Source organism: Chlorocebus sabaeus, chromosome 14 (assembly GCF_047675955.1).
Source record: "Chlorocebus sabaeus isolate Y175 chromosome 14, mChlSab1.0.hap1, whole genome shotgun sequence".
NCBI classification, from domain to species: Eukaryota; Metazoa; Chordata; class Mammalia; order Primates; family Cercopithecidae; genus Chlorocebus; species Chlorocebus sabaeus.
The window spans coordinates 36,471,805-36,487,993 of record NC_132917.1 but is presented as its reverse complement, the minus strand read 5'-3'; the positions used below and the strand labels follow the sequence as shown (position 1 = coordinate 36,487,993).

At 43.7% G+C, this 16,189-nt stretch overlaps 1 protein-coding gene across 3 annotated transcripts in view; it reads right to left on the bottom strand.

The window, feature by feature from the left end:
• Positions 1-16,189, bottom strand: part of VIT (vitrin) — a 127,651-nt gene that overhangs the window by 15,427 nt on the left and 96,035 nt on the right. For all 3 annotated transcript variants that reach the window (XM_038006790.2, XM_038006791.2, XM_038006792.2), the window contains one exon: positions 12,788-12,935. In XM_038006790.2, coding sequence (XP_037862718.2) covers positions 12,788-12,935 — 148 coding nt within the window. The remainder of the gene's footprint in view (positions 1-12,787; positions 12,936-16,189) is intronic.

Below are 16,189 nucleotides of genomic sequence, written 5' to 3'. Positions count from 1 at the left end.
CACTGCCCCCGGCCATTTTTTTTTCCTTTTTTTTTTAAGATGGAGTCTCGCTCTGTCTCCCAGGCTGGAGTGCACTGGCATGATCTTTGCTCACTGAAACCTCCACCTCCCGGGTTCAACCATTCTCCTGCCTCAGTCTCCCAAGTAGCTGGGACTACAGGTGCACATCACCACACCCAGCTAATTTTTGTATTTTCAGTAGAGATGGGGTTTCGCCATGTTGGCCAGGCTGGTCTCCAACTCCTGACCTCAGGTGATTTGCCTACCTCGGCCTCCCAAAGTGCTGGAATTACAGGCATGAGCCACCATGCCTGGCCATAGAGGCTACTAAGTTTTCAAGAAGGAAAAGACTCTTTTTTTTTTTTTTTTTTTTTTCCAGAGACAGGGTTTCGTTCTGTTGCTCAGCCTAGAGTGCAGTGGCCCCATCTTGGCTCACTGCAGCCTCAACTTCCTGGGCTCAAGCAATCCTCCCACCTCAGCCTCCCAAGTAGGTGAGACCACAGGTGCACGCCACCATGCCCAGCAAATTTTTTCATTTTTTGTAAAGACAAGGTGTTGCTGTGTTGCCCCTGGCTGGTCTTAAATTCGTGGACTCAAGGAGCTTATTGTCCTCTTTTGGCCTCCAAAAGTGCCAAGATTACAGGTGTGAGCCACCATGCCTGGCCAAGAAAACTTTTTACAGTAGCCTTTCTACAAACACCAGAAGTGGATCCAGGAAGAAGCGGATGTGGGCAGTTTCAGGTGGGAACCTCGAGGTGGCTGACCATGGGTGGATTCTTAGTGAGTCCTTGGGGACCGGGACAAGTGGTGCAGTCACGAGGAAACCAGTCACCGGGACCTGGGAGAGAGAAGAGAGACTCTGCCTCCCTCCTTCCTTTCCTCCATCCCTGTTCTCCAAACTCCTCTCTGTCTCAAAATGATCTACGTTATACCCAGAAGGTGGCTCATCTACAAGGCAAGAGATGAAAAACAGAAAGAGCAGCCACCTCCAGGGAAGACAGGAAATGTAAAACAAGTTTAACCAAAGTGGGGCACTGGGGCAAAACCCAAATCGATGAAATTTCACCAGAAGAAAACCAAGTTCTATGGTTGAAACTAAACAGAAACAACAACACAGCAATCAGCAGAATGGGGCAATATGGGTGCTGAGCTGGGCGTGGCCTTCCTATCAACCTACAGTCTGAAATGTCTTGATCTGAGGCTGAAGTCACAAATTCTGGGAGGAAGAGTCACACAGAGGAGGAGCATTGTGGCTTTCACTCTGTATTCTTCCCCTCAGGTTCTAGGGCTTATGGGTTGTTTTTTTAAAAAATTTTTATTTATTTATTTATTTTTGAGATGGAGTCTTGCTCTGTCGCCCAGGCTAGAGTGCAGTGGCTCAATCTTGGTTCACTGCAACCTCTGCCTCCCAGGTTTAAGCAATTCTCCTGCCTCAGCCTCTGGAGTAGCTGGGATTACATGCGCCTGCCACCATGCCTGGCTAATTGTTTTTTTTTTGTTTTTTTTTGTTTTTGTATTTTTAATAGAGATGGGATTTTACCATGTTGGCCAGGCTGGTCTCGAACTCCTGACCTCGTGATCCGTCTGCCTTGGCCTCCCAAAGTGCTGGGATTACAGGCATGAGCCACTGCCCCTGGCTGGGTTTATATTTTTACACAGCAATTTCAGTAAATGCTATGTACACTTTTACTTATAGAGCCCATCAGCTCCCATCCCTCAGGTCCTGGCCATTCCTCTATATACACTCATTCACTTTTATTCCCTTCCCTGTATGTCTACTGTGACACCGGGAGTGCCGGCCCCCATGCTTCTGGCTGCCTCTAAGAATCCCTGTATTGGTCTCTGCAGTATTAGTTCTGTGGCCATCTGCTAGAGGACCCTTCGCTCCTCAGTTCTGCCTGCAAAATTCCCCTGCTTGGAAATCATCGGAAGTTCCCATTGCTAAACCTGATATTTTGGCTTTCAAAGCAGCCATAATTTAATTTCCAATTATCATGTTAAGGATGTTCTCTTTCTTTTTCTCTCTTTCCCTCTCTTTTTCAGGATGTTCCATATTCTAATCAAAATGAACTGTTCACCCTTTCCCACTTTTCTAGCTTCGTGCATTTGCTCACTTCTTCCCTCATCTGGAAAGCCCCCATCGTGCCCACCCTCCAAGCTCAGCGACCCCGTCTCCCTTACCCCCAGCCCCAGCTGACAATCTCTCTGCCTGACTCAGCTTTCTCTAACCAACACCTTGCATAATATGTGGCGCCTACAGGTACTCATTTAACAGGATGAACATTTCTTTGTTCTATTTCTGTGCATCTCTCAATCTCTACACTTTGGTGTTCCCTAGGGTGCTAGCCCCATCATGCATCTCTTCTTAGCTTATGCACGTCCCTGGGAGATTTCATCAACTCCCAGGACTCAGAGACCATTCATGTGCCAAAAGCTGTCTGTGCCCTGGTTGGTCCCCTTTCTTGAACCTCACACATACATAAAATGGCTTCCATAGATATTTCCAAACCTGAAGTCATTTATCTTCCAAGCCTGATCCACCCAACCACCCATCTCCCCATCTGCCTTCCTCTCTGACTCACTCAGTCATCCAGCAGTGTGCGTTCCTGACACTCTCCTCATCAAATACCACGTCTTGTCAGACCTACCTCTAAATATCTCTCATATTTCTCCCATCCTTTCCATCCCCACGTTTGGGCTTTCATCTCTTTCCTGAATATTGCCAGAGTCTCCTACCTGGTCTTAACCAGGGCAGCTTCTGCAGTGGATATTTTATCCAATTGGCTCTAAGTGTTTCACAGAAGCAAATTAAGAAGTTATAATGCCTCTTCCAAGAGGTCTAATCGTGTACAGTATTTGTGATTTTGTGATCTTCGTCTTAAGAGGGCCTCCAAACTGTATAAGCTTCAGAGTCCTTAAAGTCTGGATCTTCCCTTAGTGACCAAGGGTTATCAACATTTTAGAGCCAAAAAAAAAAAAAAAAAAAAAGGGTTGAAACAACAAAAAAAATTGGCTACAAAATGAAAAATTGCAAAATTGACACTGACAATAATAAATATGGAATTGCCCATCAAACTTAACATTTACAAACTTTTTACATTAATTATAATATAAATCATTAATAGTAAAATTTTTAATGTATAAAAACTGAATTACATTTGAAAATGATTTGTGGGCTAGATTTTCTCACTTTGCACGATTTCCTGAGGGTGTCTGGTGACTGTCAAGAAATAGTATCCAATCACAAATTAAATGTTGCTCATCGACACATACTTTAAAAAGCAAAAATATAAAGGTTCCTTTCAAAAGTTTTTACAGGCCAGGCATGGTGGCTCACACCTGTAATCCTAGCACTTTGAGAGGCCAAGACAGGAGGATCCCATGAGCCCAGGAGTTGGAGATCAGCCTGGGCAAACAAACAAAAACAAACAAACTAAAAAAAAAAAAAAGTTTTCACAGAAAAAAGTATTTAATGTTGAACCTCTTCATTTAGTCATGTTCATGATATTCTTAATATTGATCATTCAGGTGCTGTCTTGATGTTGATCACTTTGTAGAGCAATTGTCAATTCCCTGTCTCTTTCTCAGACCACATACACAGCTGAGTCTTGTTATTCTTGGCAGTTCTGTTCTATAAAGTTACAGTTGCCATGAGCACCGAATTCGCAAGTACTGAGCCATTCCTCACAATGGAAATACAAGGTTTGGTTCCTGGGAACCTCTGGTCACAACATTGTCATCAACAGAACAATACATAACCTTGTTTTACATGTGTTTTTCTTTGAAGACATTGAATTTAATATATGCTTCTTACAAATAATTAATGATATGCAGTATATCTTTATAACAAGATATTTGCTGAGAAAGGTTTACCATTTTCCTGAATTTGGATAACATGACCATAAATTTCTTTGGCTTTTAGCCTTACAACAATGCTGTCCACTATGTTTTTTTTTTTTTTTTTTAAATCAGTCATCATCTCATGAATTCGTAAGTTTAGCCTCTTTTCCATAGCTTCATCACACCCTTTAGATGTTATTTCAGTACTTTCTGGAGTGGACTCATATACAGACTAGCAAATTTCCTCTTCTTTTTCTGAATGTACCAAACTGTTGATTCATTAACACTGAATTCACAACCAATAGCACTGTCACTCATGTCTGAACAAAGCTAATTGAATACACTTGTTTTCTCTGCAAGCTACAAACCAACTTCTTGCACTTAAGAAAGCTAGATAGCATTTTAGCACTACATTTGGAGTCCATTTTAAATAGCAAAATCACCAAAGACAAGCACAAAAATGCAAAAAATGTGGCACTAAAAAGACTGCAAAAAGGACACTTGAAGAGAATTGAAACAAGAAGGCCTAGTGGGCTGGGCGCGGTGGCTCACGTCTGTAATCCCAGCACTTTGGGAGGCCGAGGCGGGTGGATCATCTGAGGTCAGGAGTTTGAGACCAGCCTGATCAATATGATGAAACCCCGTCTGTATTAAAAATACAAAAAAATTATCCGGGCGTGGTGGCACGTGCCTGTAATCCCAGCTACTCGGGAGGCTAAGACAGGAGAATCACTTGAACCCAGGAAGCGGAGGTTACAGTGAGCCAAGATCATGTCAGGGCAACAAGATCCAGCCTGGGCAACAAGAGTGAAACTCTGTCTCAAAAAATAAAATAAAATAATTAAAATAAAATAAAATAAAATAAAATAAAATAAAATAAAATAAAATAAAATAAAATAAAATGAAGGCAGAGTGTGGTTTGACCTTAGCTGGGAAGATGTGCATCAGGTGACTCCATTTTTTTTTTTCCACTTATATACATATCCAATAAATGACTGCAAAAGTTCCTGGAGTTACAAATTTGGGGTTACAAATAAATTTAAATTTTAAGGAGTAGGCAAATTTGCAAATACAGAATCCAGAGATCATGAAGATCGACTGTAACCTATTGAGAACAAGCACTTTGTCCTAGCTTCCAATCCCTAGTGCTTAGCATCCAGGAGGTAATAAATAGGTAATTGTGGAATAAACAAATGGAAGAAAGGAAACTCAAATGTTCTGTCTTCTCTCTGTTCATCCCCAGTGGAAGTGAACACTCTACCTCTGAGCTCCACATTGACCACCCCTTGCTTTTATTTCATCCCAGATGATGAATCCATCTTCAGAAGCATACAGATGAGCTACTCATATAATGAATGAATAGCTGCTTCTAATGTTTTAAATGGTATTTCTTTTAAAGATATTGCCTCTCTGGCTGGATTGTGAGGTCCTAAAGAACAGAACCTCTATCACATTTATTTAAATAGAAGGAAAGGTTGCATCAGAGGACCTCTGAAACCCTTTCTGATTGCTAAAATTATAATTAGGGGCAAAGGCATGGAGCCCATCCACCAAGGGAATTAAAGGCAAATGTAATCAAACCACTTAGATGAATTTTTCATCAGATCTTCCACAAATGACCGAGGGCTCAGTACATGGCAAACACTTAATAAATGTTTGTTAAATTGTACTCTAATCATAATAATGAATAATAAATCATTAATCTGCAGTCCATGGCAGGTCTCAGGACTAGAGTATATATGTTCTTTTCCCAGATTTATAGGCTGATGGCCTGATTAGCCTGGTTACTCTTCAGATTTGGAGACTATTTTAAAAGTTCAAAGAAGTACGCCACTAAGTTTTTATGCCAACAATCTTTTAATTTGTAATTTTATTACAGGTTCTTACTAAATGCAAACATAAAATATTTTTCTAGGGAATATCAAGGTTTCCTTTGAAAATAAGAGAAGAAAACGTAGAGGTTGATAGCTGAAAGAGAAAATTTAGATTGTTCTGTGTTTGGAGGAAGACCTAGGATTAATGAAAGGAATGATAGGGAGCCAGAAGTTGGTTGTGCCTAGAAAGGAAGAATTTGTGTAATAGTAAATAGCTACCCTACAAGGGTTTAAGAAGCAAACAAACACCTGTCAGAAATGGGCACAGGTGTTTGATTCTTAGGAAGGCTTGAGGGCTAGGGACAGGGAGATTGGATGGATCATCAGTGTTTCCAGACCTACCTGATGATAAAACTCACCTAAGGCACTTATTAAACTATATAGGTTACCGGTCCTCTCCTTGAAAGAAAATCCACGGGGCTGGGAGATCCAGGTGATTCTTATTCTCAGGAAGGTTTGTAAAACTCTGGATTCTAGAAGCCTTCTGAGGCCCTTTCAGTCCAAAAGCACCTATTCTGTTTCAGCCCTGGGGTCTACTGGTTTACCCCATGACAAACTGAGTCACACGGAATGAGTCTCTCAAATGGATTTTTATGCCAGTAGAGAAATAGTAACGAATCATAATTCCCTCCAAGAAGAACTTTTCTGAACTATTTTCTCAAACAAGGCATCAACTTAAGGTTACAATCAAATAACATAACTATTTAGCCTTTTGATTGTTTTACTAGCTAATATGTGATGCTTTATGGACTTACAGGCTTTATGCCTGTAAGATCAGGAGGATGTTTCAGGTCACAAGCCAGGGGCTGCAAAATTGTCCCTTGAGGGTATTACCTGGCTCAGATGGACAATCATTCTGCCCCCATCCTCCCAGACAGCTATGAGCTCTGCTAGAGCAGCTGTGACCAGCCCAGGGTGCAGTGGTCTGGGCCAGTCTGCTGAGGGCCTTTGCACAACTAGCCCTCGATGAATGGGAACTGGTCTTTTCCACATTTCCCAGCATCAGAAAAGGGCAAGCAGGGTCTTATAACCAAATTTCATTTTTAAGTGAGTGGTTTTCTTTTTCCTGCAATAACTATGAGAATTCCACTCGTCTACTAAAAAGGGTAGAAAATTGAGCTGCATGAACCTCTTCCTGCTGGAGTAAATGTGAATCACGTGCAATCTGCTGATCTGAGAGCCACTCCTGAACAAACTGGCTCACCAGCTGCTAATCTGCAACCACATCACAGGGCTCCGTGAGTGCTGGGGAAGTGGGGCATCTTGGCAACAGAGCTTCCCAAGCTCAGATGTGCATCTGATCACCTGGGGATCTTGTTAAAATGTAGAGTCTGACTCTGTGGAATCCGAGTGAGGTCTGAGGTTCTGCATTTCTCACAGCCTCCCAGATGATACTGTGGATCACACTTGGAGTAGCAATGTCTTAGAGGATGCTTTAGTAATAACAATAATAGAAATCAGCAGTGGGGCTTCCAGTGATAAGAGGAAGGGAAGAAAATAAGAAGTCTAGAGAAGGAAAATGAAAGGCAGAGAAAGGGAGGAGGGTGGCGCTCTCACAGCCCTCTGGACTGGCCACTGAGGGGGTCGGGGGCACGGGGGGACTGGGCTTCACTGGAGGATAGCACAGGCCCATGGGAGTATTCCGGCCTTTAATCTGCCGCAGCAGAGAATCAGCTGGGGAACTCGAAGAAATAATGATACCTGGGCTCCACACTCAGAAAATCTGATTTAACTGATGTGAAGTTTGGTCTGGGCGTCTGGAGTGCTAGGAGCTCCCAGGTGGTTCTATTGGGCATCAGGGTGGCCATCTGCTTCTCTGGGGGGAGACTGATCTCAGGGACCCCAGATAAACCCAGTGGATGTGTGAAGAGAACTGAAAGGGGAGGGGTGGAAGTCAAGCGCAGTCATTTGTATGTGCCCCCAGCAGCCCTGCATGATAGGGAAGAAAAAGCATAGGAGGAAGAAGAAAAACCTCAGAATCTTACGATTCTTGGGCAAATTGTATTCACAGCTCCCTTGGCCTTGAGACTCTGTGTTCCTGAGGAGTGTGGCTTGTGGGCCTCACCTTCCTGTCTCTCAGAGAGGAAAGAAGTGGCATGGTGGGGTCTTTGCAAGGGGCACTAGGCCCTGGAAAATCAGGCCAGGCAGGTGACAGGGAGCTGTTCTGAGATCTTGAGAATTACAGATTAAAATACCAACTTCTGGGCCTCATCCCCTTGCCGGATTCTGGTTTAATAGGTCTGAGGCGGGACCCAGGCATCAGCATTTTAAAAAGCTCCCCAGGAAATGCCAACGTGAAGTCAAGGCCCAGACAGCCCCTTCCTGCTCTGAAGTCCGAGGGTGGGTGCTGTGATTCACCTCTGCCAGCCCCCATCCCAGCTGCATTTCATGCCCCAGCCCCTCCCACTCCCCCTCCCTTTTTTTGGCTGCAGACTCAGAGAATGAGACAGAGTGGTCCTCGTTGCCAGTTGTATTAGCTTCCTACTGCTGTTGTAACGAATGATCCTAAACTTGCTGGCTCAAATAACACACACTTAGTTGAGAGTTCTGGAGGTCCCAAGTCCGACGTGGGTCTCCACGGCTGAAAGCAAGGTGTGGGCAGAGCTGTGCCCCTCTCTAGAGGCTCCAGGGAGAATACATTTCCTGGTGTTTCCCAGCTACTAGAGGATGCCTTCACTTCTTGCTCACGGCCCTTTCTTCCATCTTTAAAGCCAGCAATGCCACATCTCTCCGACTATACTTCCATCATCACACCTCCCTTTGACTGACATTAGCTGGGAAAGGTTCTCCACTTCTACGGACTCGTGAGGCTACACTGCACCATCCCTATAACCCAGGAGAATCCCCCATCTCAGAGTTGTTAACTTTAACCACATCTGCAAAGTCCCTTCTGCTGTGTGAGGTAAAACATTCACTGGTTCCAGGGATTTGGACATTGACAACTTTCGGGTCATTATTTTGCCTAACATACCGGACATGGCATTTTGCTTCTTCCCCTCAACTCTGACTGTCCTGCACTCGGTGGCTCAGCCGACCTACGGAAGCTGCTCTGCCCAGCTGAATGCATGACCACGAGTCTTCAGTCCAGGAGCTGAAGTTGGTTGGGCTGAGAAGTGAGAAGACTAAGGAGATGCAGCCAATTCAGAGCCACTCGTTAAACCACAGGACAGCTATTATAGACACATAAGCAAGGTAAGTCTATTTGATTTTCAAATGAAGAAAAACCCAACAGTTTCCTTCATCCCACAACTGTTTCCAATTTTGATATCCTAGGGTTGATTACAAAGAATGTGTGCAATTATGTTCCATTTTTTGGAGCCTGAAATGAAAGTGTAGTGAAGGTCTAGAGGACATTTAGCACCTGAGGGTCTGGGCTGCCGCTCAAATGCAAGGTGTTTCGCCAGGTGTTTGTTACTAGAGTTCACCTAATGGCTTGTCCTGACTGTTCTTTCATTGACTCTTTCCGTGTTCCTGTTGGTATTAGGTGCAATTATAAACCTTTGGGTTGTATAATTTGAACTTAGAATTCATGTGAAAGACAGGGGCTTGATCCTTGGCCTGTTGTCCACACACAATGTCTCAGTCTTTAGGAGGTGAAAAGTAGCAATTATCAGACATTTTCCTGGCAGATGAGCGGAATCTCTGCTTTCAAGACAATTTTGTTTGACATTTTAGGGATTAACCCAAGACTAATATTTGTCCTCTGCCCTAGTCATGCATTTAGCTGCGTGTTCTTGGGAAAGTCAGTCAACCTCTCTGACTCTGCATCAGAAGCTGCCTCTATTCCTGGAGGCATGCGATGAGTGTGGTAGGAATGCTGTGGTTGCCGCCAGGTTAACGTGATTGTGGGTTATGGGCCCTGCAGGTGGGGAACATGGGAGAGGGTGCTTGCCCAGTTCCACGGTGGTTGAGACTTCTGTTGGGCCTGGACCAGAGGTAGGAACTCAGCCAGTGCAAAGTGAAGTTATGGAGGAGTAGAAACCAAGAGCCTGGCAGAGGATGCTTGTCTGCTGAGAGAAGATCAGAATGGACAGGCAGAGAGGCGTAGAGATGCAGGCAGAGGTGGGGAAGGGGATGGCCAATGACTCGTTGGTCCTGTGAACACTCACCTTTCCATGAATCTCCCTTCACCTGGGCTACCTGGAGTGGTTTTCGGTTCCTTGTACCCAAAATGTCTTTGAGGAGATTGAGGAGTGAGGTGTGTTGCATTTTGTAAATGAGACCATTTTTATAGGTCTTATATTTTTCTTTACCTTTTTTTCCGGTTAATATTTAGTATGAGTCTTTTAACTTCCAAATTTGTCTTTCAAGTTCTAAATTTAAAAGTCTAAATTCTGACTCAGCTCTCCTAAGGAAAACCCAGGGAAAGAACCTTCCAGGAAGCCGTGTGGACCAGGGGCAGTGGTAACGGAGGGAAGGAGCAGTTCTGAGCTCTGGAGCCCTCCTCCCTTGGCCAGGTCCTTCTCAACCTGTCTCTCCTTCCAGTGCTAGTTCTTGATGAGGCGGTCATTTCTTTGTAGGGCCTCATTTCCTCACTACAACACAAAGAGGTAGAATCAGGTGCTCTCAAGGCCTCAGGCTGTGATTCCAAGAGCGCAGGGATGATTTTAAGGGGGAGGAAAGAGGGCGTTGGAATCTGGTGAGAACCCAAATGACCAGGATGCCCCACTCCCTTCCTCTGTATGCACTTACGCATACAGCAGGGATTGAAGGGGACCACCCAGGAGAGGAAGCTGGACAAGTGAAACCAACAGCAGCTTCTGCTGAAAAAATGTGTCTCCCCCTCGGCCTCATCACACCCTTCTCAGGCCGCCCTCTCATTTGGTTTCCCACGTTCCACGGATGGATGTATCACCTCTGTGCAACACATCAATTCATCATTGATCACCCCACCTCCTCAGGACCCTAAGACTGCAAGGAAAGGAGAGGCAGCTATCTGGTCTGTGAGTCCCACATTCATTTAGGATGTCTTCTGAATACAGAGCCGGTCACTGAATTACAGGACGCCAGGGCTGGCAGAGCCCTGATAAATCATCTGGTCTGACCCTCATGCTACACAGATGGCAGCACTTACAAGGAGAGGTTAAGTGACTGGCTTAAGGTCACACAGAGGAGCTAAGGCCCGAATTCAGATCACCTGTCAGCGGTTCATTGCGCTTTCCACTCCACCCTGTTGCCGGGGGAGGGTGAAGATGATGGATTAGCTTATGTGAGCATAACACAGTGGAAAACACACACATTTCCCTAAGTGCTACAAATTAATAAGAATCCCGGGAAAAAGGCAGACACAAGGGATTTTTTTAGAAAGTAAAATTGAAAAGCATGGGGGTAAACTCTTGCTTGTGAATGGTGATCACATTAGGAATATGTGGGGAAAATGTTTTGGGGGAAGGCGTCTTTATTTTTCTTCCTTCCCTGCTACATTTGTTCTCTAATCCATGCTCTCATCAGCAACACTATTCTCATGCCATTGTTCTTTTCCCTGACATATTTATCACCTTATTTTCATATTATACTATAAACCTTGGTATATACAAGCTTTTAAAGCAGCCATTTTTAATGCAAGATAACACACCAAGCTTTGAGGCCCCCAGTAAAATTGACTAAGGACATCTGGCATTAAAACGCTTACGTTTCCTCTCTAGTAAAACCTGCCATCCATTGGCTGTCTGTAAAAAGTAACACAGGAATGAAAATGGGCTGGCATTGTGAAACCAAAAATACTCCCCCAAATCCCACTTTTCTTATTTCAATTCAAAAACTTCAAGATAGATCACCTGACATTGAGAGGTGATATTTGGAGCCATTGGTTATGTTTATCTAATTGAGTCTGATTACATACAAGTCCCAGTTAACTCATCTACTAATTTTTCCTGACAGGAATAGAAGGTAGTACTAAATGGGTAATTGGAATTAAATTCTAAAAACGCAAATGTTGCAGGTTCTTATGAAAATAAAGCATTTTTATTTATTTCTCTTAATAAATATTCTAGTCTCAAAATAACTCAAAATAATAATATTCTAGTCTCTTTGATAGAACAACCTTGGTTAAAATGAAACCTCTGAAGGCGCTGGAGACCCCGTGGGTGTTGTCAGGTATGGATAGTTTTTCTTTTCAGGAGGGTGAGTAAGCTGTGACCGCAGCTTCTGAGCAATAGGCACCATAGGTTATGATGGTTTCCACTTCCATTGCCCCTTCCAAGCCCACTGGTTCTTTGTAGGAGGCATGACACCCGTCCTGCCCTCAATGGTTCTTGGTCAAAAGGCTACCTATTTAAGATGTGTGTATAAATTTAAGATTATGCACGCTTGTTCTTTTGATTGTTTATTATCAATATCTGTATATCTGTTTCAGTGACAAACCTATTCATAGCTGAAATAAGAGTGATTTATTCCCGCCGAATAAAAGACTGAGACTGGTGTCAACATGAGCCCTCAATTTCTACCCTAAGTAGAATAATAGAACAGGTTGGGAAAAGTCATCTAGGTGCTCAGCTGACTGATGGGGGCCATCTCTCTTCCCACCCATTCTTCCCCATTGCCTGGTGGGTTTTTCCATTACCAGTGCAGGGGCCTAAGGTTATTTGGAGAAAAGAGAAGACACAACCTAAAGCACCATGTTCTCTAGGTGTCTAACCTATAGGTGGATAGGTTGTAGCACAGGGTGGAGTCCCTCAAACAAATGCTCTAATAGTCAGGGTTGAAAGCAGATCCAACCTTCTCCATTTACAGATGAGGAAACTGACAATCAGAGAGGTGAAGGCCTAGCCCAAGGCCACACAGCTTGTTAGTGGCTAAGTTAACACTCACACCCATCTCTCCTATTTTCCAGACAAATAAATACTCTTGAGTGCAAATGCCATCTAGTTACAAGTGTTTTTTAATCTGTCCTTTCCTTCAGGAAGCCACAGATTTCTTAAATGGCATCTGGATTGCTTCAGTTTTTTTCATTTACATTTGCATTAGGGAAGAGAACAAATCTGTGCTCAAGAACATGTTGGTAATATTTGTGGCATAAAATTAAGCACATGGCATGACTTCCTTTCTGGATTCAGAACATTAACTGCACTTACCCATACTGGACAACACCCATCAGTGGACCGGCAGGGCCAATGTCAAGAGCTTGGGCAACACCAGCCAGGAGCTGCTTCTGGATTCGGAATCGCCGTTTGCCAATGCTGGTGCTCCCATCAATTAAAAACGACAAGTCAATTTTGCAGTCTGCGGAATGGAAAAAGACTATGATTCTCATGATCTCTCACTGCATTTACCTGGTCATCCTCTTGTTCCTCATTCTCCATCAGAGCCCCCTGAGAAATGAAAAGAAATGGAAAAAAAGGTAGTAAGATGCAGGGTATATTTATTTACATCCCACAGGGGTTTCCCTGAGCACCGGGGTCTTGGACACTTGGGCTAGTCCTTATTTCCATAACTGTTTAAAACTCTATGTATCTGCCACAATTACAGGTTTCAGAAGCGCGACGTCCTAGCCAAGCTTGGGAAGGTTGTCAATGGTTTCCTAGGCTCAGATCTTCTGTGCAGACGCCCTGTTGTGAGAATTCATCAAGACTGAGTCTCAAGAGTGTGTGGCTTTTTGCTCTCACCCTAACTTTTTAGAAACAAGTGTTGGATTTTTATAAGGTGTGAGAGATCTGTAAGGCCAGCACTGAGGGAGGGCAGGAATTCTAGAATAAGAAATTGATATCAATATTCTCCTTCATTTCCCTGGGCGAGGCAACCAAAGAAATTATCCACATATATGTATAGGATGTCAGTCCTTGTTTGTAGCTATCTTAGACTTTTTTCTTTCTTTCTTTTAGTTGTGATGAAGACTAGGATAGAATGTTATTCTGGCTTAGGATCTCTGGATCTCTGTGGATCACTATGAAGGTTATAAGAGAGGTAAAGGGATGGATGGGCTGCCAGCTCTTTTCACCCTTTCAAACATCAAAAGGAACTAGTGAAAACCCACACAGGCTAATGGAAATTAGTGTTTCCTTTGCTGTAGACAGGAATGATATCTTCTCAGTATGATAAAACTGACTATTCAATGCTGTTAAGAGGTTCTTATTGGGAGCTATAGATCCCTTTGATTAGTAAAAAGTGAAAAATAAATTATTTAACAGTTGCAGTTTAGAAGACAAAAATGTTTCAAAACAGATCTGTATACAGGGGGGGAAAAAGAAAGAAGGCCGGGCGTGGTGGCTCACGCCTGTAATCCTAGCACTTTGGGAGGTCAAGGTGGGCGGATCACAAAGTCAGGAGATCAAGACCATCCTGGCTAACATGGTGAAACCCCATCTCTACTAAAAACACAAAAAATTAGCCGGGCGTGGTGGCGGGTGCCTGTAGTCCCAGTTACTGGGGAAGCCGAGGCAGGAGAATGGCGTGAACCCGGGGCGTGGAGCTTGCAGTGAGCCAAGATCGCACCACTGCACTCCAGCCTGGGAGACAGAGCAAGGCTCCGTCTCAAAAGAAAAAAAAAAAAAGAAAAGAGAGTAAAGTTGGAAATTTCTAGGCTGGTGTATCCAAGAGGACACTGGGCCACTGCCCGTTGGGGGTGGGGAGCAGCGGCCAGACAGGCCTGCACCTCTCTGATCTGCACACAACCACCCACATTCTCTACGGTGCATTGTTGCCATGGGGCTGGAGGAGAAGCTCTGTAGGTGGAGAGGGTTGTTGCTAGTTTAAAAACATCGTTTTCAAGAGGAAAGCAATAAATGAACATGAGTTGACAAAGTTTTGAGCAGAAGAATTGATGAGAAATATTTATTGCTGAGTGCTACAGCAGAACTGCAGATTATGAGAAAAGTTATACCTGAGAATGTGTTTTATTATCTTGCAGTGTTGCATGGCAATCAAAACCAGGGAAGTAGGAGACGAGAGGCACCCGTCTGGGACTGGCTGGCTTTGCTCCATCTAGAATCAGGGCACCTGTTTGTACCTTGGCTCAGTAGCAAATCTCAAAAGAAAAGCTTTTACCTCCTGTCGGCCTGCCTGTGCAGTGCCTACCAGTCTATGCTTTGCAGTTGGCTTCCCTTGTCCTTTGCTGCCCCCAAACTGCCTATACCCAAGCATGATCTTGAGATGAAGAATGAAAGAGGCAAATAAAGTCCAGAAGCAGAGTTTAAAGATGCCACTAAAACCCGGGGTAAAGCAAAGGAGAAGCAGCATGTGATTCTCATATGCAGCTTGTCATATTGTTGATTCCCAAGCAAGGCCAATTCATTTTTTTTCTGGCTGGGCTTGCAGTGAGAATTGTTGCCAGCAGGTGGCAGTGGAGTTCTTTAGGGCTTGCCGCCCACTAGCACCTACAGTTTGCTAGACTCTCAGGCTCCACCCAAACCTATAGAGTCAGATCTGCATTTTAACAAGATCCCCAGGTGATTCCTGTGCACAGTAAAGTTGCAGAAGTACTCCTGAGGTGGGGTTTCCCTTCCAGATGTCAATAGATTAGTTCAATATGCCTTTTGGAATAAAGTATTTTTTGGGAACAATTGTTAATTAGAATAAGGGCCAAAGGGAATTTTCTTTTTACATGAATAAAGTACATGGATATTGTAGCATCTATTTTGATTCCTCACAGGCAGTTTTTCCTCCTTATTTCTTACATCTTGAATTGCGTTCAGGATTAACACGTTCATCTCATAGTTAGGTCTTAAGAAGGTGAGCTGTTTCTCTATTGCTTAATTCTCTTTACTCACTAGCCTGATGGCTGATACCAGGGTTACCTTTGCTCCTCTTTTAGATGACAATGGTTCCAGCTCAGGGCATGTTTTGACTGAGACCCATGGCTTTCTTACATGGAGATGAAAACATTCTGATCTGAAGATGCCAGCATCAATGCTAACAGGTAGAATTGGGTTATGCAATGTTCGGTGTGAGCAATTTATTATGGCTACAGAAGAGGTCAGAGGTTGAAAGTCAAGGAAGAGAAAGTAAGATATAGGATCTATGGGAATCAATCTACCAATGTATTTAATTGCTCTAGTTTCCTTCAACATGGTACAATTTTGTAGATTAATGCTTTGTGTTGTCCAATACATCAGGCCAGTGTTTCTTAACTCTGGATACATATCAGAGTCATGTACATATCAGGGTTGCTAATGCAGCTTCAACAAATGAAGACTCCTGGGATTCACTCTGGACAGTGCTTCTCAAGGGTAAATGTGCAAAGGAATCAATCACTGTAGAACCAGCAGGTCTGGGGTGGAGCCTAAGATTCTGTGTTCCTAACAAGCTCCCTAGTGATGCTGACACTGCTGGTCTCCAGACCACACTTTGGGTAGCAAGGTCTAGGGAGAACCTGATACAGTAGGTATGAGACAGGAAGGTGGGCATCTCTAATAATGTCTTCAGGTGATTCTCATATGCAGTAAGGTTGAGCCTCACTGTCCATTGGTGGCTGACTAGTAGTGACTTTCTAGAGGAATTTGCAGGTGCTTTCTTTCCATACCTCGTAGGCTACTACTATA